The 26,287-nt window shown below is 41.7% G+C and overlaps 1 protein-coding gene across 1 annotated transcript in view; it reads right to left on the bottom strand.

Moving 5' to 3' along the window:
- The window catches only part of ACBD6 (acyl-CoA binding domain containing 6), a 134,643-nt gene extending 115,391 nt beyond the window's left edge, over nt 1-19,252 (bottom strand). The window contains exons 1-3 of the mRNA XM_037034970.1: nt 18,456-19,252; nt 12,153-12,217; nt 9,397-9,493 (exon numbers count right to left, since the gene is read on the bottom strand). Coding sequence (XP_036890865.1) covers nt 9,397-9,493; nt 12,153-12,217; nt 18,456-18,677 — 384 coding nt within the window. The 5' untranslated portion in view covers nt 18,678-19,252. The remainder of the gene's footprint in view (nt 1-9,396; nt 9,494-12,152; nt 12,218-18,455) is intronic.
- Between the last annotated feature and the right edge of the window lie 7,035 nt (nt 19,253-26,287).

The raw sequence follows: 26,287 nt of genomic DNA on the forward strand, positions 1-26,287 counted from the left end.
TGTGGGTCTGAACTCTTGTTTCTGTATAATCCAGCTGTGGGCTGGTTATTCAACATCATGGTTAAAACACGTAACCTCTCTGTGCCTGGTTTCCTCTTCTGTGAGAGGGGGGTACCCACACCCACGCCACAGGATTGTTAAAGAACTCACGGAGACTAACAACATCTTTTACTCTGAATCTTAGGTATATACACACATAGACAAGTATAAGTTTGTCTGAAAGATAAATACTTTTTTGGTATATATTAGAATAGAAATAGAATGTATCAGACTAGATATAATACATTCATTAAATTTCTGGTATATCATTTGACTGACTTTTGTGCCACTGTATTTTTTAAATAAAAATGGCTGGCCTGCGTGGCTCAGTGGACTGGGCACCGACCTGTGAACCGAAAGGCCACAACCAATCCCCAGTCAGGGCACGTGCCTGGGTCGCGGGCCAGTCCCCAGCTGCAGGTGTGTGAGGGGCAACAGATCAATGTTTCTTCTCCCTCTCTTTCTCCCTCCCTTCCACTCTCTCTAAAAATGAACAAATAAAATCTTTATAAATAAATAAATTAGGAATTAAAAATAGGTTTTAATTCCTTAGGCTTCAAATCCAAATTAACAGATTTTTCAGGCCCTACTTTTAAAATGGCCCAGTGTTCTAACTACTATATAAAATGCTAATATATAATAGAGCCTAATTATATGTTTAAAAGAGTAGGTGGGACACATCTCAATTTTAAAAAACTATCTTTCCTATTTCCCCTTTACTTAAATTAAAATGACAGATTACTAAGAGTTACACCAAAATGTTTAAAATATATGAAATGTCCAACCTAAGGAGAAGCCACAAAACTGGAAGATGATAACACTTAATCGCTAACTCTTCTGTCTCAGGTAACGCCAGAAGAAACACTGAGACTAACCCCCATACTTCAAAATCTGGTTCTGGTGCAACCCAACCCCATTAGTATCAATTAAAACACTAGAAGTTTATCCCAAGTAATTTTATCTGAGATCTTCAATGCAAAACTATGGTGTTATTTAAATATAGAACGTGAGTCCTAAAAGCATTCACAAGTTTTGTTTAAGTTATATCACTAGATTACCTTTTTAATTACCTTTTTACCTTCATTTAATTTAATTACCTTCATTACCTTTTTAATGAAGAATGAAGCTGTCACTTAAAGTTTTTGCATACACACACGTACAAACATATACACATGTACAGGCATATATACCCATACTGCCTTTCTTCACGTGGCCAATATAACAAAAGACAAATAAACACATGGAGGAAATGGGAACACACCAAACAATACAGATGAATACAGATGGGCACTGATTTGTCAATTTCCCTTGGAAGGGAAACAAAACATTGCACACTTTAGAAAAAAGATATTTATTTACTTTTAGAGAGAGGGGAAGGGAGGGAGAAAGAGGGGGAGAGAAACGTCGATGTGTGAGAGAGACATTGGCTGCCTCTCACATGGCCCCAACCGGACACCTGGCCTGCAACCCAGGCACTGGCCCTGACCGGAAATTGAACGGTGACCTTTCAGTTTGCAGACACCCAGCCAACCAAGCCGCACCAGTCAGGGCACATCACACATTTTTAAACCACAACTGGGGGCCACCTAAATGGCAAACACACATCTACACACACGAGCATTAAAAACTCTGTAATTCTACACTGTACAACCTTTATAAAGTCAGTAGGGTAGACCACTTTTTGTTTTTACTAGTACACCATGCTTTTCTAATACACCACACAAATTACTTGTATGTAGAGGCTATTAAATTTTACTTCAAAAGGAACTATTCCTAGATTGTTCTTCTGTCTATGGCTTTACTATCATAATTCAATTAGTCTACTCAAACCTGTAATTGCTTTAATAACAAAGAAATATATCCTGTTTTATTGTCTAAATAAGAAAGTCTTAAGAATTCTTTTGCAAAAGAAAATTCTGGTTACATAAGATATGAATTGTCTTTAAATTTTCTAATAAATTTAGATTACCAAATAAAATTTATGTTGCTTATTTTTCTTATATGACTTGAATAGGACAACAAAACATTTACTCATTTTTAGTTCTCATCTATTATTCCAAGACCACACATTTTGGATATAAAGATAATATGTTTTTTATTGAAGCTCCATCTTTATCTTTAGTTAAAACACTGTATTTTGATTTATTACCTACAGCTAAAATTTTGAATCTCTAACTTTACAGTTACTGTAATGTGTGTCTATAAAGGAAAAAACACAAAAGATACACAATGTAAGTGTATTTATCATCCCAGGAAATGAGAGTAACTTCAAACTGTGAAACACTGCCCTCTACAGATAATCCCATTTCCCTACATCTCAACATTATAACCCAAACTAGGAATTTTGGATTTTCCTGCCTTATTTTTGACTCAAAATTCTTCTAGTCCATAAAGCTCTTTCTTAATAAAAGCCTTATTCTGGAGAAATGCCTATTGCAAATACTCTTCAACCAATTTTAAAGTCTCACCTCCCCTCCGGCTCACCCCAAACTGCACCTGTGTTCCGGAAGAGCCATTTAGAGACAGAACTGAGCGGGCCCAACACGGAACGGGAGCAGCGGTAAGCGTTGCAGCAATGGCCTCGCCAAGAGATGGTGCTACGTGAAGACCAAGAGAGCAGGGATGGAAAGAAAGCGACGAACATACAGTATTGAGCCGGCAGAATCAGTGAGACTTGGTAACTAACTAAATGGGCCACTAAGCAGTAGAAAGGAAAGACTGGGGATTACCCCTAGCTCTCTCATTTGAATTAACTAGGGAATGGCACTACCATTACATAAGTCGGGGGGAGAAGAAAAACAATTGAAGGCAGCTGAGGGGACGAAAAAGCTGACGAGCCCCACCCTGTGTCTGAGTTTGAGGTCCCCGGCCACACTGTGTAGAAATGCTCAGGAAGTATTTCAACACGTTCAACCAAAACAAGTGAAAAAGGCAGAATCCTTGGCGTTGAATGTAGCCTCATGTACATAGGCATGTTTGATTTGGCTCGCTTGTGTTCAACTTTTTTTTTCAAGGTCTTGTTTAAAAACCAAGAAATTTCACGTGAAAACCTAGATTTCATCTCCAACCTGGCACCACAACGGGGTACTCACACTAACAACCAGTTGGAGCGAAGGTCCGACTCCCCGTTTACGCAGGGCGAGCGCATCTCTGCGAGTCCCACTTCGCTCACCTGTGTTAATGGCCTGGCCCCTGCAGGCATCTCACTTTGGAAAAAATAATTCTTCTGAGCCTAGTCTAAAAACCCTGAGCCCTGATCATATAGAAAAGGTCAAGGCTAAAAAGTAAATTTAGAACCAGCATAGGCTGTAGTTAAAACTGTAAGAACAGCAGGGAGAAACACCAACACAGCTAATCCTTGGGCAAAACAGCATTTAATCATGAAGACTTTTGCTTCATGACATTCCCATCACCTTAAAAGTGCTTAACATTCAAATCTTAGTTCAAAATTCACTTTCCCTATGTGTGTATATTTTACTCTTGTAACATTGCTAATCCTTAACCATAAATGCTGAATTTTCTACTTACTTCCAGGTATGTTTTTTGACAAATTAAGAGCACCCTATAGCCCTGGCTGGTGTAGCTCAGTGGATTGAGCATGGGCCTGTGAAGCAAAGGGTTGCGGGTTCGTGACACGTGCCCGGGTTGCAGGCCAGGTCCCCAGTGGGGGACACATGAGAGGCAACCACACATTGATGTTTCTCTTCCTCTCTTTCTCCTTCCCTTCCCCTCTCTCTAAAAATAAATAAATAAAATATTTTTAAAAAAGAGCACCCTATAAATGCTGGCTGAATTAAATAAAGTAATCACCTAATAGAGNTGGATTGAGCATGGGCCTGTGAAGCAAAGGGTTGCGGGTTCGTGACACGTGCCTGGGTTGCAGGCCAGGTCCCCAGTGGGGGACACACAAGAGGCAACCACACATTGATGTTTCTCTCCGCTCTTTCTCCTTCCCTTCCCCTCTCTCTAAAAATAAATAAATAAAATATTTTTTAAAAAGAGCACCCTATAAATGCTGGCTGAATTAAATAAAGTAATCACCTAATAGTGAGCATAAAATATGCCCTGGAACTTGAAGAAACAAGAAAGGAGCCAGGAGGGGGTTAGAAAGAGGTGATGAGAGAGAAATGCAAGGGGATTAGTGTAATTTGAGAAGGACACTAAGACAATAAAAGGACTATTTAGAGGCCCCTGGCCCTGTGCTAAACCCTGTAGGTAGTATGGCCAATACTAGAAGGTGAACCCAACGCAGTCGGAGGCTTTGGGGAGTCTGCAGGCGATGTGTACCACTAGCAAGAGAATGACTGTCTAGCATAAGGCAGCCAGAGAAAAGAAACCCAATTCAATACTAACGCCTGGGAGTGGACAAAAATTAAATCTGCATGATGAGAAAAATATCAAAGAAGATAAATTTTTGGCAAAAAGCCTATCTAATTATTTTTAAATATAAATTTCAAAAGTTATGACACTACCTTTGTAGGTAAGTATACTACATGTAAGACTTCATCTACTCCGATGTTCAGTGAGGTTTTTTCATTTCATTTATTTATTTATTTTTGGTAGATTAAGGTGTTCAGTGAATTCTTTCAGGTAAAAGATGAGTTGACAATGCTGTAAACACTCCAGATAAATAGAGCAAGTTTTACAGGTCAGATGCGACTGCATAGCTACGTGGCCGCTACTTGGCCAGCAGAACAAGAGAGGGGAGTGTGAGTTCTCCCATGTGTGCTATTTATCTTCACGAACAATGCACAAAAATAATTCGATGACGCTAGTCTGAGAGTCGTCAGACCAGTAAGATGAAGAGAAACAAAGTTACTAATAAGATCCCAAGTGGGCATAAAAGTTTTAAAGATCTAAGGGATAGCATTGGCAGTTGTGGCTTAGTGGATTGAGACCAGCCTGCTAGCCAAAAGGTCTCCGGTTCAATTCCTAGTCAGGGCTAATGCCTGGGTTGTGGCCCTCCCTCTCTTTCTCCCTCTTTACCCCTCTCTTTTAAAAATAAATAAATATTTTTTAAAAAATCTAAGGAGAAAAAAAGGCAAGAGACTAGATGGTCAGTAAGAACCAATGTATTAACAATACCACTGAAATACACAGAAAGCCCTAGAATTCCTGAGAATAAAAACAAATTTTTTATAGTGAAATTTGCTCCCTCTGGTGGTCACAAGAGGTTTTACCAGGTGTGGAGGCAGAGCAGCAATTTTCAAACTTTTTCATGTCATGGCACACATAAACTACCAAAATTCTGCCGCAGACCAAAAAATATATTTTGCTAATCTGACAAAAATAGGTATAATTTTGATTGATTTACAAAAAATAATAATTGCCTACCCTTTTTGCTCCAAAATGACTTTTAAAAAATCAGGTGCCTATTCTTGTATATGGATTTACGGTACCAAGAGTTAACCATTCAGAGGCAACCTTATTATACAGCACAACCAATGAGATGCACCTCTATGATCTGACCTATTTATGGTTCAAGACAGGGCAGTCGCACCATGCTGCTACTGCTGTGTTGGCTGTTGTCGTTTTTTAAATTGGACAATCTAAGGGAAAAGAAGTCAGTGACTCTTACAAAAGAGCCAGGTACTGCATGTTTTAAAAACTCTTACAGTATACCAGTTGAAAACACTGGGGTAGAGGGCAAACAGAAGTGAAACTGCAGGAACTATCCTAATGAACCTTTATCCATATGTCAGACAAATGTTTGACTTACAAAAAACATTTCTTTAAAAGAAAGAATTGAGAGTTTAGTGTTACAGAAGGAGCAACGCAGAATTAGAGAAACACTCACCCCAAACTAACGGAAACATGGAGCAGAGTGGTGTTTACCAGAGGATTTGGGGGAAGGGGGAAAAGCCGTGTTCCAAGGTCACAAACTTCCAGTTGTAAGACAAGTTCTGGGGATCTAATGTACAGCATGGTGATTATACTTAATAACCTTTTTATATACTTGACAGTTGCTAAGACAGTAGATCTTAAATATTCTCAATACAGGCCCTGGCTGGTGTAGCTCAGTGGATTGAGCGCGGGCCTGTGAACCAGAGGATCATGGTTCGATTCCCAGTCAGGGCACATGCCTGGGTTGCAGGCCGGTTTCCTGCAGGCCAACTCCCAGCAGGGGACGGACGAAAGGCAACCATACATTGATGTTTCTCTCCCTCTCTCCTTCCCCTCTAAAGATAAATAAATAAATAAAATCTTTAAAAAAATATTCTCAACACAAAAAAAGAAATGGTACTTACATGACACAACAGAGGTACTGACTATGGTGGCAATCATGTGGCGACATACAAGTATATCAAGTCAAATCAATGTGTTGTGTACCTTAAACTTACACAGTGTTGTATGTCAATCATATCTAGATGCAGCTGAAGGGGAAAAGTTGAGGTGAGGTCTAAGGGGAACCCTAAATCCCATGACTGGTGTCTACAGGACAGGTGAGGGGATTTGCATACAGAGAGACAGGGCAGAGGGCCACGTGAAGGCAGAGAAGGAGACTGGAGTTACGATGCCACAGGCTAAGGAATACCTGAGGCCACCAGGAGCTGGCCCAGGCGAAGGAGGATTCTTCCCTAGAGATGTCAAAGAGACATCTGCTAGATGTCTGCTAGAACTTGATTTCAGACCTCTAGCCTCCAGAACTGAGAGCGCACATTTCTCTCGTTTTGAGCTACAAAATACCAGTTTGTAATTCTTTGCTACGGCAACTGTAGGAAACTAACGCAGCCTGACATCCTGGGCCAGAAAGGAAATGCTCAAAGGATGATGGGGATATGTCACAAGGACACAGGAGCCATCGTGAAGGGTTCCCAGGGGCCAAATAAATAATGATGGGAATGGATAATAACCCACCGACTAAAACAAAGATCCACGAATACACACTGACACACGTACATGAATGCTGGGAGAGGCGATAAGCCAGGGGCCCTGAGTGTCCCTATACCTTCGCATTTGGTGTGGCAGGTAGGCTCTGACCACTCTCTACCTGGGCCTTGCTCAGGGCTGTGTGTGCAGTGGGCCACCTTCAGGGATGAGGGCATGTCTTCCCAACCCCTGACAGAGCAGGCTTGCTTCCGCCTGCTATAAAAATGGGGAACACCCAAAGCTCAGCACGCCTTCCCTAGAGCACAACCCACTGCATATGCAGGAATCTATCTAGGCCCACCTGCGCCATCCCCAGGGGATGTGGGTCAGGACAGGAGAAACCAATGCAAATCAAATGAAGCTCGCGCAGTGTGCCATGCCATGAATAATAAAGTCCTCTGGCTCAGACCCAAAGTCTTGTACCTCTGCCAGCATCTAAGAAACAGTAAGAGGCTAACTTATTAGCTTGCAAGTAAGGTATAGTCCTAGACCTTTCCCAGTTCTTGACAATGAATAAATAAATGCAAGGTTGGGGCGGGGGGGAGCCCATCCCTACAGAGGAACGGCAAATGATAAATGCAGAGAAAATGATGGAGTTAGAAAATCATTAATGGTTATTAAAACCAGAGGGTAAAATCTGATTAGGAAAAGGATACTTACATAATCTTAAAGTATCTCCCCAAAAATTAGTCACTAATTACAAGGGAAAATAGGAACTTCACAGGAGAGAAATCTGGCAGACTCCACGTTAGGCAAATGATCGAAGCTAACACACGCAATACTGGGACAAATAGACATCATGGTTCTCCTGGTGCAATGTACTAAGAGGGACACAGTTCTGTGGTATTTCCCCCTAAAAATGTATAATTAAAATCTAATTATGGAAAAACATCAGACAAACCCAAAATAAGGAACATTCTACAAAACAACTGGTCCATATTCTTCAAAAATATCATGATCAAGAAAGAAAAAGTTGCCCTGGCTGGTGTGGCTAAGTGTATTGAGTGCCCACCTGAGAACCAGAGTTGCCAGCTAGATAGATTCCCAGTCAGGGCACGTGCCTGGGCTGCAGGCCAGGTCCCCAGTAGGGGGCGCAGGAGAGGCAACCACACACTGATGTTTCTCTCCCTCTCTTTCTCCCTCCCTTCATCTCTCTCCAAAAATAAATAAATAAAAATCTTAAAAAAGAAAGAAAGAAGTCAAAAAACTGTTCCAGATTAAAGGCGATTAAAGAGACATGACCACTAGATGCGATGCATGATCCTGGATTGGATGAGGAATCAGAATTTCGCAAAATAACTACAAAGGACATTTTTAGGTAAACAATAAATCTGAAAATGAACCATGGGTTTGGCAATAATCTTTCATCAGTGCTAACATTCCCGATTTAGAGGAAAGAGAACTGCTGTGCACTGTCAGCAGGAATGTAAACTGGTCCAGCCGTGACGGGTCCTTGACTCCCACCCGACCCAGCAATCCCATTCTGGGTGCGTATCGAAAGGAGATGCAATCAGACTCCAGAGAGGAGTCTGCATCCCACGTGCACTGCAGCACGGTTCCCAGTAGCCAAGACGCAGAAGCCACCTAAGTGACCATCTACAGAAGAATGGATAAACAAGACATAATTTATATATACAACGGGATATGACTCAGCAATGAGAAGAAAGTAAGTCCTGCCATTTGTGACAACATGGATAAACTGGAGGATGTTATGTTGGGTGAAATAACCCAGATGACGTATTACATGTTCAGACTTACATGTGAACTTTAAGATGATTAAAAAGTCAAATTCAGAGAAGTAAAGAGTAAAATGATGTTTGCCAGGAACTGGAGGGGTGAAGGGACGGGAAGAGGTTAGTCAAAGGGTACGAAGCCGCAGATACGCAGGATGAGTAAGTACGGAGATCTAAACTGTACTAGGCCAGAAATATGCTAAGAGAGTAAATATCAGAGGCTCTCATCACAAAAAATAATGAACTGTATGAAATACTAATTAGCGTGACTATGGTAATCATTTCATTACCCATACCAAATATACCAAAGCCCTGCAGGGACTCTGAGCCCAGCAGTTCTCAGAAAAGAAGAATTTCAGAAGAATTAATAACACCAAAAAAAAAATTCCAATGTCCTGCAGAGATTCTGAGCCCAGGGGTTCTTAAAAAAAAAAAACTTACAAAGATTTAAAGACTAAAAACATGCAAAAAAAATTCCCAACTTTGATAATTATGATGTACTTGGGTAAGAGGAGATCCCTGGTCTTAGGGAAAATTGAAGCATTTAGTGGTAAAGAACATGAGATTACCATGTTAGCTAAAAAGAGTCAGAAAAAATTTATTTATATGAATACGTGTGTGTGTGTGTGTGTGTGTGTGTAAACAGAGATACACCAAAGCAAATGGAAAACAACTGGTGTTTCCAGGTAAAAGCCATCCAAAAGTTCCTTGCTCGGTTCTGGGGAAGCACCGTGCATAATCACTAAAGCCTCACCTGAGGAGTCCAGCCGGGGTCCAGCTTTCTAACTGCTGCGATATACTCCCGCATCGCCTGGCTCGGGCTTGAATCACCAAGGGCTTTCCACGCTTCCCTGTGGGACAAGATATCCAGAATGACCCATCGTTAACGATGTGAGGGGCACAAACAGCAGGTCTCTTTTTACTTAAAAAAAACTGATGGACAGGTTGCTGGGCCCAGGGAAATGGACACAATAAGCCACGGAAGAGCAGCCTTCACTGTGTGCACTTACATTGGTGTGCAGCACACATCTTATCACCCCACCTAAGGGGCATGTAGACATTTTTGTCCTCATCACCCACCCCCATGAAATTTTAGTAATCCAGATATACTGCGTATCTGTTGAATTCTGGGAGACCACAGACCATTATACTATCTCAAGATTTCATGATTCCCCCACACCAACTTTCCCCCTTGTGGAAAACACCTGATCTACAGACCAATAACAGCAGCTCCTATCTTGTGAATTAACTGTGCTCAGAGCATCTCGGCAACACGGAAACTAATAGTCACAGAAATCGACATTCCCTGGGAAAGCGCCTCCCCCTCCCGCTGTCTTCTCATCTATGAGCTGCTCGCACGGGACCCTGAGGCCTCAGGCAGGGACTTCAAAAGTGAGGGCTCCAGAGGACAGAAGCAAGAATACACATGGGTAGGAAGGCAGGGAGTTCCTGCAGCATAAATACCAAGAGTGATATTTTAGTCTTCCTTTCTGCAAGCTGCCAGGGCAGGCTCCTGCTTGGTCTCCCTACCAACTCTACTTCCAACCAGCAAGTCGACCCACTGATCCCCTGCGAACCAGCACTCAGTCCCGCCGGCTCTTAACCGTCTTCCCGCTCCTGTGATGAACATAACATCTTTTTGAGGACTTCTTTTTTTTTTTCAAATTTAATCTTCATTGTGATTTTTTTCATTATCATTTAGTTTCCTTATACTCCCTCCCCCCAGCAATGAGGATTACTAAATTTATTTTTACTGAATCTCTTGAGAGTTCTTTGTAGACATCCTAACACTTCGGCCCTAATTATATCAGCATATGTCAAACTGAGGAAATTTCTCATCAATACAATCAGATTTCCCTGATTTGCCAAAACTTCCTTCATAGCTTCCTTTTCCCAGACCAGGGCCAATAAAGATTCATACACACCACTGAGCTTCATGAATCTTCACCTTTTTTTGTCTTCACAATATTGATATTTTTTAAGAGTCCAAACCAGTTGTTTTATAAAATACCCCTCAATCTGGATTTGTCCAATTGTTTCCACACCTAGAGCATTCTTGCCAAAAACGTTCATGATGATAAGAATCAGGTTAAATACTTTGTCAAGAGCAATGCACGGGTGATGTGTCCTTTACAAGCATCCTGTCAGAGGGCACGTGGTATCAGTTTGTGCCTCACTGTTAAGATCGAGGACTCAGTAAGAGCTGTTTTCTTCTTTGTGATTAATACGTAAATGGTGGGTCAGACCGATACACACGGCTCCCAGCAGTTTTTCATCTAATGGTTTTGGCATCCAATTGAGATTCTTGCCTGAGTCATTACAGTGGTTGTACAATCTAAACTTTTTTTAAGTGTTAAGAACAATTCAAAACATGCAAGTACAGGGAAAAATAATGAACTTGTGAAATTTTATACATTTAAAACACTCACAATAAGAGTTATGTCAGGTATTCTCTGAAACAGTAAGAGAGAGCAGCTGGAGAAATAACTATTCGCCACCACTGGCAAGGAAAGCTGGGGCCGGAGGAAAATCAAAGACTGCTTCCTTCACTGAGAGTGTTCTACACACATGCGCACACACACACACACACACACACACACACCCCAGCCCTCGGAGGTAAGCAGTGTGCTCTACGCTGCGACTGATTCACACTCCACTCGGAGCTCTGCGTCTCCTCACGGGTGGGCAGCAGACAGCTCACGGGTCGGCAACCTCTCCCAGGGCCACATTTGGAGCGGCACTGCTCTAGGAGGTAAAGTTATAATCCACTCTTAGCACTTCCTTCTACCCCCATATTTCATTGTTTTAAAACCTCTACACACTTGATTCCAGGACTAACGCTGCAAAGTCCTTCCTGCTATAAGTAAGGTACCCTGTTGTATGAAATATCTCTTTTCACATTTAGATGACGTAAGAGGAAATAAGGCCTCCTGTGATAAGAGGGACCTCTGAATTATAAGTAAAAAAAATAATGTGAAGGTATAATCTTTTTACGTATTCAGGAAAGACATGAACTTGGCATGTTTTTCTCCTTCTGTCCAAGAGGTCATGGTCAGCACTTCTTTACTGCGGGGGGAGGGGCAAGGAACAGAAGAGCTCTGGGGACGAGATACACCTGGGGCGGGAGGAGAGAAACGGGCATTCAGCCTGCTCTTCCCGTCTCGGCCGCCTGGCCTTCTTCCAAAGGCCCCTCCAGAGGGAGAGGTGGTGACCGCACCACAGGAGAGGAAAGTCTCCAGCGACAGCCCCAGGGTCACTCTAAGAAGCCACACGTCTGTGAGGAACGCACGTCTGTAGTGAACTACTTGCACAGCGACGCCACGGCACAAGCTTCCTGCAGGAGACTTAGCTAAAGTCGGATTCTTTTAATCTCTCTCCCAATTACCTCCCTGAGCAGTCTGCAGCGGAGAGATTAATTTACAAATCATTCTTTAATCTGCTCACCCCTTCCTAATTCCTAAACTCCTAAACCATGTCCAACAACCTCAATAGATTCCGAGAATTTCTTACCATTTTTGCTTTCCTTCAAAATCAAAGAAGCTTGGTTTAGGAGTGTTGCAATTTCCAACTTTGACCTAAATGAAGGGGGAGAAATCAAGAACTTATTTTTCAAAGAAATACCAGAGAAACTTTTTATTTTCAAAGTTACTATGTGTACTTAGAAGCTATAGGTTAGGAAATATTTGCATCTATATAGAATAACAAAATTTAACATTCTTTGCAAAAGCACACACAAAAACAAACTTTAAATACAGGCTGATTTTGCTTACTGCATAAAACATTATATAATACTATAATACATTAAAAAATATGGGTGACCAATAGTTGCATTCCTAAATTAACGAATTATATACATAGCAAGTTATAAATGTAGGTTATGCAACCCTAATTACCACTTATAGAATTTTAAAACATGCAATAAATTTTAAGTACAGTTTATCATAATTCATAATACTGTTTATTTATGCTGATGCTCATAACACTATCAGCATTTCATCTCTTCCAAATTCCAGAATAAAACACTATTTTTAAAGTGCCCTATTATGAAACTAATCAATAAAAATTTACATATTGGAAGCTTTGCAAAAAATGTCAATGGTTTCTCAACTCTATACATTTTATCTATTCCACAGTAATCTTTTCCTGATTGCAGTCGATGCTTACCTTTAATCCAGTTAAGCTGTACAGTAATTAGCTGTATTGTCAAGAAGCATAAATGGTACTTGTACAGAATTCACTACCCAGCCCGATTCCCACTTCCAGAAGCAATCTCCTTTTCTGAGGACCTCTCTTAGCACTTACTCTGTGTGACACCATCTGTGACCGCACTTGTCACTTCGACTTTGCATTGGAAAATTTTGTGTAAAGTCTCATCTTTCTGTTAGAATACGCCCTGTAAGAAACCGTTCTTAACTCAATCACCGTACCTGATGCAGTGCCTAACTTAAGGTAGTAAAAATGTCTGTTGACTATAGAATGAATGTATTAGGCACGTGTTCAGCAAAACACCTACTTTCCCTAATGCTAAATGCCCTAATCTGACCCCAATCCACTTCTCGGGGACCTTCCCACTACTTGCAATTACTCTTCTGCACTTGAACTTTGCTAAAGTCAAAGTGACAGTCTACTTGCTCACCAGACTAGTCTACTCACTGCCTTAGGGATTCTGATTCTGAGTTTGGCTCTGCGTAACTCCCCTCACCAGAAATGTCTTCTCTCCTTCCCTCAGCTTTTCAAAACACTACGAGACGACTCAAGACTCTAAGCACCCTCTCAGTCCACAATGATCTCGTCCATCTCTGAAATCGTAGCGATTAGCACCTCTATCATTTGCTTAGCAATCTGTCACAATTAATCTGGTTGTTACTGAAGCACACACTCACACAGGAGCAGCCCCGTCAGGAGGGACACCGGGGAGGTGAGAGACCAGCAGCTGCACTGGTGGCACGAGAGCGCCACCTATGCTGTGTCAAATGGGCCACACAACAGTCTCGTTAGGCTTGTTTTTACAAACTCTGATTATACCTGAGTACAGAGAAGCTGAGGAGGGGTGTGTCGGGCCACACATTAGTGAATCCCAATCAGTAGGCAGGATTTGAATCCAGGACTTGTTGACTCCAAAGTCCAACATTCCTCTACTATAACTTCCCGTTTTACATGCTACACAGAATCTAGTTCTGGCATCTCTAAAATCACCCGAACGACTGCAGCACTGATAGAAATATCAGATGAGATTAACTATTTGACTTTGTAAAAATAGCTGTTATTACTATTTTTGTTTTTTAACCAGATACAACCAGTGGCAGAAACAAATACCAACATCTAGTCCCCATTTCTCCTACAGTAATAAGAGTCCCAGCCAGATGCACGGTCACCCAGCCAACCATTACACGCAGCCATACAACTTCTGCCTGAGAACAAGGGGCCCGAAGTGTGTAAAGGTGATATAGATACCTTTCTTAAAAGGAAAGGCGGACTTGTCCTTCCCTTCCCCGTGCCCTGGCTAAAACACGCGTGTGGCCGTGGTCAGCACCTCTGGCCACGGGAGGAGGACCGAGGGCAGCAGCTGTCCACCTCTCTGGTCTCATGATCCCCTTACACTTTTAGGAACTGAGAGCCCCTAAGAGCTTTTGTTTATGTGGGTTATATCTTTTATCATGTTAGAAGTAAAAAAATATTTTAAATATACATTAATTCATTTAAAAATAATAAACTCATTACACGTTAATGTAACAAAATTTTATAAAAATAACCATATCGTCTAAAGAATGAGTCATAAGAATTAGTGAAAAAAGTGATGCTGTTTTACATTTTGCAAATTAATGTCTGCCTCAATATATTCTCAGAAATCTACTTTTGCATTCGATCTACAGCAATGTGTTGCTTTGGTTGAAGCATAGGAAGAAAACTGCGCTTCACACAGATCTGCTGTTAGAAAAGAAAGGGATATTTTAGAAGCATTTTCAGATAATTGTGGATATTCTCTGTTGATACCACACCAAAATTCAATTAGTGGCAGATTCTTTAAGGCCACTGGAATCTGAAGTCATATCAATGAACTTTTCACACTGTTTACTAAAATCCTTTGGTCTGACTCACACTTTAAAAGGGTTTCACCCACATATAATTTGCAATGCTATTTCATGCAATATTTGGGAAACACAGTCACTGAGTTATACAGACCTTCCAAGTGCTGACACATTTCAAACCGCAAAAGTTCACAATCATTAAAGTCTCCACCCATCTCATCAAAAGAGTAAAAATTATGAAGTACTAGGAAGCTGTCAAGCTCATGTGGCAGCTTCTCCAAACTCCGAATTTTCACAGGAAGCTCAAACGTCGTCATCAGCACCAAATGCTACCAGCTGCTTTCCTTCCAGGGATGTGTCCACCTCATTCATTTTGAAGACACTTTCCACTAAATACTCAAATCTGAATAAGCATAGTTTTCCTGGGAGTTGTTCTATAAAGTAAAATGATGTTTAATAAAAGAAAAAGTGGACGGCTCAGCCTGGAACTCAAAAATTTACATAGGTGCTTTTCCTCGAAATAACCAAATAACTCCTTGCGCCGCAGACACACCCTGTGCACGCCCCCATTCCGTCACACAGCACTGAAGGGACTTGTACTCAGGTGTTCAGATTTCATAAGAATCAGAAATGTTTGCTTCAACGGAGACGTTTTTAAGCGACACTGGCCTTTCTCCTCTGAGTGCACGGCGGCAAAGAAAGAGGACTATTAACTAGCACCCTTACTGCCAGTGCCGCGATTCGTGCCGATACATCCGCAGGTTTATCCATCGGGACAGCACAGGAAAAAAGCAAATGGTGCCTCTGGGTTGTCATGAAAACAGTTTGATCTCACATATCCCCTGAGAAAGTCCAGGCACTCCCTGCCATCCATGGAACCTAATTTGAGAACTGATGCCTTGGGGGATGGCCGAGCTACAAGACAGAAAAACACTGAGCCCCTGGGTGATCTCATGAAGCAGAACCACCCTACCAGTCCCAGCTCACCTTCCTCCAGCCCATAACGGGAGCTAAAAATAAAAGGCCAGCAGCTGCCCCGTGTCCCAACCCGCACAGAGCTTTTGTATTCCCAAATCAAAGAACAGTTCCGGATCCGGAAAAGACTGAGGAAATAAGACTGTAGGAATTTAGGACATCATGAGGAACAGCTTCCAGATCATTAGATAACAAATCATGAGCTATAACGCAGCGTTATAAAATGTGCCACTTTAACAGTGCATCCAAACTCTGTCCTCTCTGATACACAGTCTATGATAATCCAGGGCCCTTGAAATAGTGTATTCCAACAAAGGCTGTCCATGGCAAATGCCAGTAAATCAAGTGCACCCAGGTTAAAGCAGAAGGACGAGCGTGAACTAACTTGCACTAGTGCTGAAGGCTCCGATACAACGACGCCAAAAGGTGTCTGAAATTTTCATTGTCCTATTGTTTTCATAGGTGTCAATTAGTTGTCTTTTGCTGGGAGAATGTAGGCTAGTGAACAGAGGCGGGGTTGGGGTAGAGGGACCTGTCAGTTGGTCTGATCTTTTTGAAATTTCACTAGATGATCTTGGAGCCATAAGCTTATCTGAGACTAACAAAGCAATTAGGTAAATTTAGGGCTTTGCCTGAAAAAAAAAAAGTCTTATAGCTTAGCTTGTTTTTATCACCTTTCTGCTGACAACCTTATCTCATTCAGCCAAAAAAATAGGGTGCTAGTCCAAATACAAATGGAATTATTTTATGAGAAATTGTGACCCATCATGCAGGAATTACATTGGACTTCAACTTCATTATGCTATCAAGGATGCTATTTTCTTGCCCTGGCTAGTGTAGCTCAGTGGATTGAGCACGGGCCTGCGAACCACACGATCGTGGTTCAATTCCCAGTCAGGGCACATGCTTGGGTTGCAGGCCAGTTCCCAGCAGGGGACACACCAGAGGCAACCATACATTGATATTTCTCTCCCTCTCTCCTTCCCTTCCCCTCTAAAGATAAATAAATAAACTCTTTTTAAAAAGGATGCTATTTTTTAACACTGTCTTGGAATTTTGTTAAAAATAAGGTATCTAGAAGATGGTGATGTAAACTGTGTCTGATGTCATATCTAAGCAAGCATAATCTTAATCTCTAATAATGAAGAATTTTATTCTCCAGATACAGAGTCCCTTTAGACACCCTACTGTTAAGTTCTTGAAAGGGTGAGGGACATGCCTCTTCCATACTATACTATCTGGATGAAGTGAGTAGACCTGAGACACAGCAGCTGACTGGTGACTGCACTTCACCGATGACTGATCTTTAAAGTCAGATCTTTAATAATGACAACACTAATATCAATAACAAACAAGAGTGCTGGAAAGAATGTTCTATAGGGAATTTGGAGAAAATTAATCTTATACTTCCCAAGGAATCATCAGCCAGATGTGCTACAGGTCCTAGCACAATGCTAAATTCTTGTTAAATAATCGAAAGACTCATTTTAATGTTACTAGGACACAGTTAAGTGACCGAAGAGAAAATAGATATCCATAATTTTTCAAAGGAAGCAAATTCCAAGGCCAATTTAGGGGCAATTTTCATTCAACACTATGATCTATAACATTTGTATCTACAACTGTATCTTTCAGATCAATTTAACTGATACTCATCAATCTTCAAAAAAAGGTTCACCTTTGTTCAGTATATTCCGTTGAAGAATTCAGAGGGACCCCACAACTATTTTCTTTTTTAAAGAGAGAATTCAGGGGAAAATAGATACCAAGAGGCAAAAGAAAAGGTTTTAAAAACGTAATAAAATAAAATGAGCTATTACCCCGCACTTCGTTGTTTCTAGTGTTCTAAAGAGCTGGAGTTTCCCTGAATTGTCAACTCTCATCAGCACATTTTCAGTGTTCAAACCTAGATTGCTCGGGTAACTCTGCAGTCTCTTGAAAGCAAGTATCAGATGCTCTTGCTTCTGTGCATTCCCTATGGGCAATAACACCCAAGTGTTCTGCACCTAAAAGCTGCTGAACAAGTATTTGTTGATTTTGATAAAGCCATTATTTTCTCCTTCTAGGACTTAACTCAATGACTCTTCAAATGACAAGTTGAATATGTCTTATATGACATTATTATTACTTTTACTCCCATACTTCCAAGTCAAGTTCAGAGCCTTAAAGTCAGGAGCTACAAGCCAGTTCTAGTTCCGACTGATTTAGCTGTATGACCCTAGGCAAGTATCTACTCTCTTTGGGAGTCCCTTTGCTTTTCTGTAAAGAAGGGCATTATTTCATCTGATGTTGTGGAATTTTTATAATTGTATCCAACAGACAGAAGCATATTTAAACCCTAAGGTACTGTAAGGCTTTTTAAAAACCACAATAATAAAAGTAATAATCTTATTTTGCATTGCATTACCCTTTTTATTACAATCGTATCATTCTCTTGGACCTCAATTTTTTTTTTAAGTATGACATCCATATGACCCTTTGGCAAGGGCGAATGATAAATCTTTTTTGTCATCCTCATTTTGTAAAGGTTCTAAAACTGGTAAAAGCATAAGTGCAAGGTCACTGAGCAAGTCAGAGAAAACAGAAAAACTGTCATTCAGCGTCCAGCTAAACACCACTCCTAGGATAGCAGGTCCTTTCCGTGTCGGTACCAATCTAACCTTTAAGGGATGATGAAAAAACAAACGCAACAGAACCTGCACACACGTCACGACTAGTCTTGTACCAAGCACGTTTAGTATTAGCTTGTGTTGGAAAAGAGAAGGCCTCCTGTCGCTCCCCGGCATCCACCCCCTCCCTGCGACTTTACCTGCTTGTACCTGGCATACAGGTAGAGGAGCTGCTCCCTGCTGGCCACGTGAATCAAGCCCTGGAGGTGCGCTGCAGCCTTCTCAAACAGCTCGGTCAGGCTCCTGGATGCCTCGGTCTCGGGGCTCTGCAGCGACTCCACATCCCCGGAGTCGTCCCCGGAGCTCAGCTCCCCGCCGCTGTCGCCCGTGGTGGTCCCCGCGGACAGGAATGGAGAGGCCATGTGTCCTCGCCCAGTGCGAACCTCTGGTGTCGCTCCGTCCTCTTCAGGTCCGGTGTAACCGGCTCGAGGGGGCCCGGCCGACGAGACTGGTTCGAATCTGAGCCGGGGTCAGATCCCTTCTCATCTGAGCAGCGGTCAGATCCCTGCTCACTACCTCCGCGCTCCCTCCCCTAACTCCGCCTTCCTCCCCTTCTCTTCCGGGGCGTGCGAGGCAGTCTCCGCCACCCGTCGCGGCTCTCGGCTGTCGACCGATTCCCCTCCGCCTTCCAGGGGATAACTGTAGGTTCCGGGTGGCCGGGGAGCCGCGCAGCCAGGTGGTCCTCAGGAAGGGACTGCGTGCGGCAGGGGCGGGGTGGGGACGTGAGTGCGGCCGCGCGCGCGCGCGAGCACGCGCCTGGCTGACGCTCTGCGCCGCTGGCGGTAATGTGCGCGGTTCCAAGTTAGAGGCACTTGTGGGACCGTGTTGGGGAGGTTGCAACGGGAGGCCTTCCTCTCTGTTGCTGGGGTGTCGCTTAATCGTTTAGCTGCAAACTCCGGAACCGTTCCCGGAACAGGCCATCGGATAGAGGAAGGAGGCCTTCCATTTGGTAGTGTAGCCTTAGCAGTGCTGTCGCGGGAAACAAAGGTGAGAACTAAGGTTCCGCCTGCACGCCCACCTCCCTGATTTTGTGCCGGGGACGCCCCCAAAGAGGCCTGGGATCCCTGGAACTGTTTGAGAGTTTGGCTTGAAAAAGTAAAATGGAGTCACTCTAGTCGACTGCTAAATTACTAAAATCAAGTAGATTGAGTTACGAGGAAGTGATTCTGTTCTTGTTTTTAAGTAGCCCACAAACTTTTGAAACTTTCCAGTCCTACGAAAATGTCTGGGTATAACCGTAAACTTTGAAGTAAACTTCTGATAACCTCCTGAAGGGCAAACAAAAGAATGTTAACCTACCGGGACCACCAGTCATTTACAGGATTAACCATCCAGAATCCAGAGGCAAAAAATGCAGGACTGGTTCATCTCAAAAATGTACTTTTTACTATAAGAACTCTCAGCTCTTTTTTCTTCTTTTGCCCAGCTGTATGTCTGGTTAAAACCTTACGTCTCCTGCAAAAATCTCTCTTATTTCTAGCCAAAGCCTCCCAATTTCATTTATGCTTAGCCAACAGGCACTAACTTGAATAATATTAAAAAGCTGGGAGATGGGTACCCGCCCAAACTCTGTGATTGATTAGTCAAGTCAACTCTCCTCTGTGCCTTGCTTTGTAGCCTGCCGAACCCTGAACCCTGAACTCTCAATCTGACGCTAGTCCCTGGTCCTCAGCAAGAGTTTCCTTCCAAGGTCATCAGCGTTTGCCACTGTGCTTTCTTTCCAGACACTAAAGTGAAACCAAAAAGAAGCTATAGTTCTGTCCTAAAGGAACTTACAAAAAGCAAAAGCTATAACATGATTTTAGTAGTTAATTAGTAATGTGTCTTAAGTGTTGTTTTTTTCAAAAAACATTCTTTTAGTACCCAAAACACTGTAATACACCCCATTAAATGGTACAAAGAAAGTGCTCTAAAGCGTGGTTATTGACCCTTTGGGGTTAGGCTTTAGACAGGTGGGCAGGGGAGAAGGGTGGACAGATTTAGAGAGTAATGAGAAAAGACAGGAAGATGAGAAAATTTGGATCAGGATTCAACAAACATTGCTGAGTGCTGTCAAAATTCATTTAAAAAAACCAAGTTAAACCAATAAATCACTTAATAATAGTAAATGTTTACTATGCACACACCAAAAAGTTTGGCAGACTCAGAGCTCTCAAACATGGGATGAGACTTGGAAGTATATTATAAAAACCCGCTTATATAGTGTGGAGGCTGTGACTGTCAGTGATTGGTCATCATGTTAGAATTTTCTTAAATGGAAGAGAATTGGTTAGTGGCTACCTCTTTTCAATTTGGGGGCGAAATCTAAGTTTTACTTAGGACTTTCAGAGGCATAAGTAAAAGTGATGCAGGTCAGGTTAGCCTCATTTGTCTCAAAAAATAGGCTAAATTCACTTTTCTTGTTTGACTAAACTGGTTTTGTCTACTCAGGGAATTTTAAAGTCTGGTGGCTATTTGAGTTTGATGTTACAGTATCCAGATGTGCCGCTCTTAGCCCTTCCCTCGGGGCAGTCACCATCTAGGCTGGGAATGACTGATGAACAAGTTCTTATAATTGAAAGAGGGTGAAGAGATTAGCCAAAGAACATATATGCATAACTCCTAGGTAGGGCAACAGTGTGGTGCCGACCAGATGGAAGGCAAGGTGGGGAAATGGGGCCATCTGTATTAATGTCAACAATAAAATTTTTCTTTTGCAATTAAAAAGTGATAACTTATTAAATCCCCTACTACCACTTTCAGTAGGCTGAGTGATTTCTACATTGGTCATAGGAAATCAGCAGGGAATTGTTAAGCACAGTTAATGAGCAGGGAAGCAAGGTTGAGAGGCTAATGAGAGAAGCTATTAAGTAAAGCTAATAAGAAGAGAAACTTCTTATAGAAGCTGCCCTGGTACTCACAGCTAAGCCCTGTTATTCTCCTATTAGACAGAAATAACCTCATGAAATACCAAACTCAAACAAGGTCATTCTGAAACACGACAAAACAAGATAAAGCAGAAGGCTCCGTAAGTTTACCTAAGCACAGCCAAAAACAAGATCACTCTGCCAACCATAAAATATCGATCCATCTTCTTGGCCATGGCACACAGCTAAGTCTTTACTGAACAAATAAAGGGGTGAACGCGTAACAGACACAGGCATAGTTCTTTCAGGCAGCGATTTTCAACCTTCTTCACCTCACGGCACACGTAAACTAATGATTAAAGTTCCGTGGCACACCAAAAAATCTGTTACATTTTTTTGTTGGCCTGACAAAAAAAATAGATATAACTTTGATTCCTTCACACTGGACAGCTGTTGTGATGGCTGTTGCCATTTTTTGGTTTGGCAGTTTAAGGGAAAAGAGGTCGGTGCATGTTTTAAAAATTCTCGCAACACGCCAGTGTGCCGCGGTGGCACATGGGTTGAAAACCACTGCCATGAGGATTTACAAGGAGAACATGGATAGGGGAGATAAAATACTGCAAGTGACGCGGAAAAGGCACACCGGGGAGAATAAGTAGTGTGGGCAAAAGCACAGTGGTGTAAAAATAGCAAGCAATGTTGCTTGTTTTCACTTAATAAATGAAATTCAATAAGCAAACAGCAGAAACATAGCTGTTTTTCTCTCTTACCCAGCATAAACTAAAAATCAGAATATATGTTAACTTACTCCTACGAGAGAAAAACTTCCTTAACAAAGACTGCATTCTTTTTGCAAATAGTAAGAGAATAGCCTTCTTATAGGCCAGCAGCTTATTTTTATGTCACTAAGTCAAGTTGATCGTATTTATCTAGGACATAATCTTCCAGGAAACCCATGGTCTTTAATCCAATGCTTTAAGCACATCAGTGGGACTCTCCAATATAGACAGATAAGTAGGTAGAGAGAGATATTAGACTGAATCCTCTAATTTGCATAATCTTAAAGATCATTGGGCCATTTTCAAATAAAATAACCAGCAGAATTATACTAAATGCAAAAAAAAAAAAACAAAAACAAAAAAAAACAGCAGGGGTGGGGGTGGGGAAGAATCACAACAGGAAAATCAGACTCCTGAACTCTGAAATCTGTATCATGAGCAAAATTTAATTTAAAAAAAATCACATCCTGCCCTGGCTGGTGTAGCTCAGTGGATTGAGCTCGGGCCTGTGAACCACACGATCGTGGTTCAATTCCCAGTCAGGGCACATGCCTGGGTTGCAGGCCAGTTCCCAGCAGGGGACTCATGAGAGGCAACCATACACTGATATTTCTCTCCTTCTCTCCTTCCCTTCCTCTCTAAAGATAAATAAATAAAATCTTTTTTAAAAAATCACATCCTCAGTTCTCAGGGGTAGATATTTTCTACTAAAAATTAAGAAAAAATGTGATTAATTTGAGACCACCCCAGCAGAGGCTGTTTGATAATGGGCAGCTTCATCTAACATGAATAACAGAAACTTCTGAGGAATGGGCTTGTGGGTTGAAAAGCTAACTTTATAATAGAGTCTTATGTAATGCTATGTATCATTACATGGATACAATTTTAAGGGCAAATCATAGGCCACAAAGCAAAACAGCACTAAATAATAAAACTGGCATACTCTTAAGCTATTGCTCCTGAAGAGATTCCATGGTGCTTGATGAATCTGGACCACAAAGCAGTACAGACAATCAGTGGGCTCAGATAAGTGCTTCTTGCTGGCTGACTTCTGTCCCCCATTTGGGACATTTTGGTGGTTGTTGTCAATATAGTAGCTAGTACATTGATGGAGTTTAGTGAGTATTCTTTATTAGTAAGTGTATTTTTAAAGTTTCATATTGTTATTTTGACCTGCTAAAAGTTCATTTAAAATGAAATATTAAATATCTACTTTATAATCTTTCAGGCAATGTATTATAGTAAAATGTACACAGGCTTGGGAAATTGACACCATCCTTGCCATCAAGTAACTTAAATTTTAGTCAGAGAAATAATGTTAGGACTCACAAAACAATTAGAAAGTCAAATAAGACACAAAAAGTAAGTCCTAAATCTTGTGAGGCTCCCTGAAGTGAAATAAGAATAGTTAGGTTTTTTTTTAAGCTGGATATCTTCCCCATGAAAGTCCTCAGGTGAGCCTCATTCTTTCTCCGGAAAAGACCCTTTCAGCATTAAGTGATTTGCATTAGGGCCTCGCCTTTAGGTGAGTGACCAAGGGCATCTAACTCCCCAGTCTTCTAAGCAGTCGGGGACTTTTCTATCTCCTAAATCACACTGTGCTCAGAATTCATTAAATGGAAAGTGAGCTATTAGTCCATTGGAAGAAGCCAAAATGAATTATCTCCATGTGCATTAGAAGTCAAGATATTTAAGGATGTTTGAACTTTTGAGGTATGAAACTAAAAATGTTTTCATCCATCTCTGTAACTTTGGGGTATAGTTACTGGATTGAAGAACAAAGGAGCCAGAAAATAAAAACATAACGAACACATTGTTCCTTGGTAAGATATAATTTCTTTATATGAAAAGTGTGACCTGTGGGATTGAGTCACCTCTCTAGGTGGTTCGAGATTCCAGAAGCCCATCTTGCTTGGGCGCCAGCCCGGTGGAAGCGCGATATACACATTGACCGCATGGTGGCGAAATAGAGCCAGGTTAGTTTTCCATCAGTGCGACGGGCTTGTGGGGTTATCTTTGTCCTTGGGGACTTTGTCCTGGAAGGACACAGACCTTGCACGTTGTCTGACACAGTGCATGGAACAATTGTTAAGGCAATTATATCTTTATTTTAAACATCAGCAAAACCCTAGTTCTGTTTCTTCTTTAGACGTGGAACCCAAGACCTAAGAAGGAAGAGGAAAACAAGCTATGTTAAGTCTCAGTTTAAAAAACTGTTCTGACTATCCACACGTTTTTCTAACTGTCACAGTAAGAAATAGAGGTCATACAATGTAGAGGGAGGCAAACTTTGCCTTGAATGGATGTCATTACCCCCTTTTGATTGTTGTTGGCTGTTTTGGTTTATTCTTTTCTTGATTATTTGTAAATTGACAAACAGTATTAATTCAGTGGCTACAATCCATCTATTAAAATAGCATTCGGTTGACTTGGTTTTCTTTCTTTTTCCTTTACCCCTTTGTTCTTCACAATAATCCTTTATCCCTTTTTTTATTCTTCATAACATTGTTGAATATTTTGACCAGAAAAATATTATATTAACCTTTATCATACTGAAGTATTTTGTGGTTCTATCCAAAGCGTATATTAGAACTGGGTAGTAAAAATAAATATATTCTAGTAGCTCCCTACTATCAAGCCTGGATAATTTATCTCAAGCCCAACCTTGGCTTCACTCACAGATCTACCCAGGCAGGAGCACGCCTACAAGGACCAATCCCCTTTAGGGGGCACTATTCACCTATCTGAGAATTCTGCCGCATTAACATTGAGGAATTGACATAAGGAACTTACTGCTTGGTAGGCATGTATAAAGGACCCATGGACAAAGCCGAAGGGGGAAGGATGGAGGGTGGGAGGTGGGAGGTAGGGGTGGGTGGGGAGGGGAAAGTGGTGGGGAGAAAATGAAGACAACTGTATTCAAACAACAATAAAAATTATTAAAAGAAAGAAGAACTTGATGTTGGTCACAACAAGACAGGTTATGCCAGTAACAAACAAAAAAAAGACAGATAGATTTCAATGGCTTAACTCCACAAATCGTTCACTTCACCCGCACTCTGCCCCTCGGCTTGTCAGGGTCATCGGGGACCTGACAGAACTGGTCTGGGTACCTGTTTCCACGATTTCTAAAGCAACAGTAAAGCAGAATGTAGCAAACTGGGCCCTGGCTCTCAAAGCTTTTTCTCAGGAGTGACATACGTCACTTCTGAACGCATTTTATCAGCCAAAGTAAATCACATGGTCATACCTAACCTTAAAAGGGCAGAGAAACACAGTCCACTGTGTTCCTGGAAAGAGAAGAGCAGACTATTTGTGAACATCTATAATGCTGTTCATTATCTTACTCTTTTCTTCCTTCCTTCCTCTCTAGCTTTTCTGAAAACGGATTATATTATGTAATGGGGAACTCCCTGCCAAGGTAGGGTCACTTGCTGAATGGTAGGAGATGAGCTGCCTCATGCACATTACGCCTTTGAGAGGTGATTCTACACAGTATTTTACAGGACTAGAACATCGTTTCTGCAAATAGCGGCCAATTCAGAGACCATCTGTAGCTTATGGAAAATATTAACTGTAGGGAACATAATGGCAGTGAGTCACGTGTCGGCGACATCTTCCTCTTTGCCATGGAAACCAGGAGACATTTTGCGATTTATCAACAAGCGTGCTGCCAGATTAGAGTTGAAGGCTTGTTTCCAACTCATTGTGCTTGTCCAGGCACGGCCCAATTATCCCTAATGCATGGGAGACGTAGCTGTGTATTTCCCACTGTGACTCTTGAACTTCAGCTGCTGGCTGAGTCCCGGGCAGTGTGCTGTTATGTTGTCGCCTTCCTGCAGGGTCAGTCGAGGGTTTTCTGTTTTCATTATGGGGATGACGAGCATGCCTTAGCAGTCAGGAGGAGTCAGTTACCCGATACTTTATGTATGTCAAGGGCACTGGCCTTGACATAGAAAGAGCTTTGCACAGGCTTGCCACCCATGCGTGATTACTTCCTTTCTGCCATTAAAATGATTTCCTGTTTTGTTTTCCACTTTGCCACCTGTTGGTTTTACATTTCTCTACTTTGGAATTTCCTTCTCAACATTGTTACGTGTTGATGAGGAAGGTCATGGCTAAAGACTAGTAAGACCACACTTGGAGCTGTTGATCTTGGAGGGCAGAAGTCGGGTGTGTTTTGTTTGCCACCGAATCCCCATTGCCTGGGATGGTTCCTGGCACATGGTACTCAAGAAATATTATTGAATTAATAAAATAAAGAATCATAACTAGAGCGAGAAGACATTATTGGTTTGCTCGCATCATAGTTCTCTATTTTTCTTTGACCAACGGCAAAAAATTCTG

This window comes from Sturnira hondurensis, unplaced genomic scaffold (genome assembly GCF_014824575.4).
Source record: "Sturnira hondurensis isolate 20B ecotype Veracruz unplaced genomic scaffold, ASM1482457v3 Scaffold0022215, whole genome shotgun sequence".
NCBI lineage: Eukaryota > Metazoa > Chordata > Mammalia > Chiroptera > Phyllostomidae > Sturnira > Sturnira hondurensis.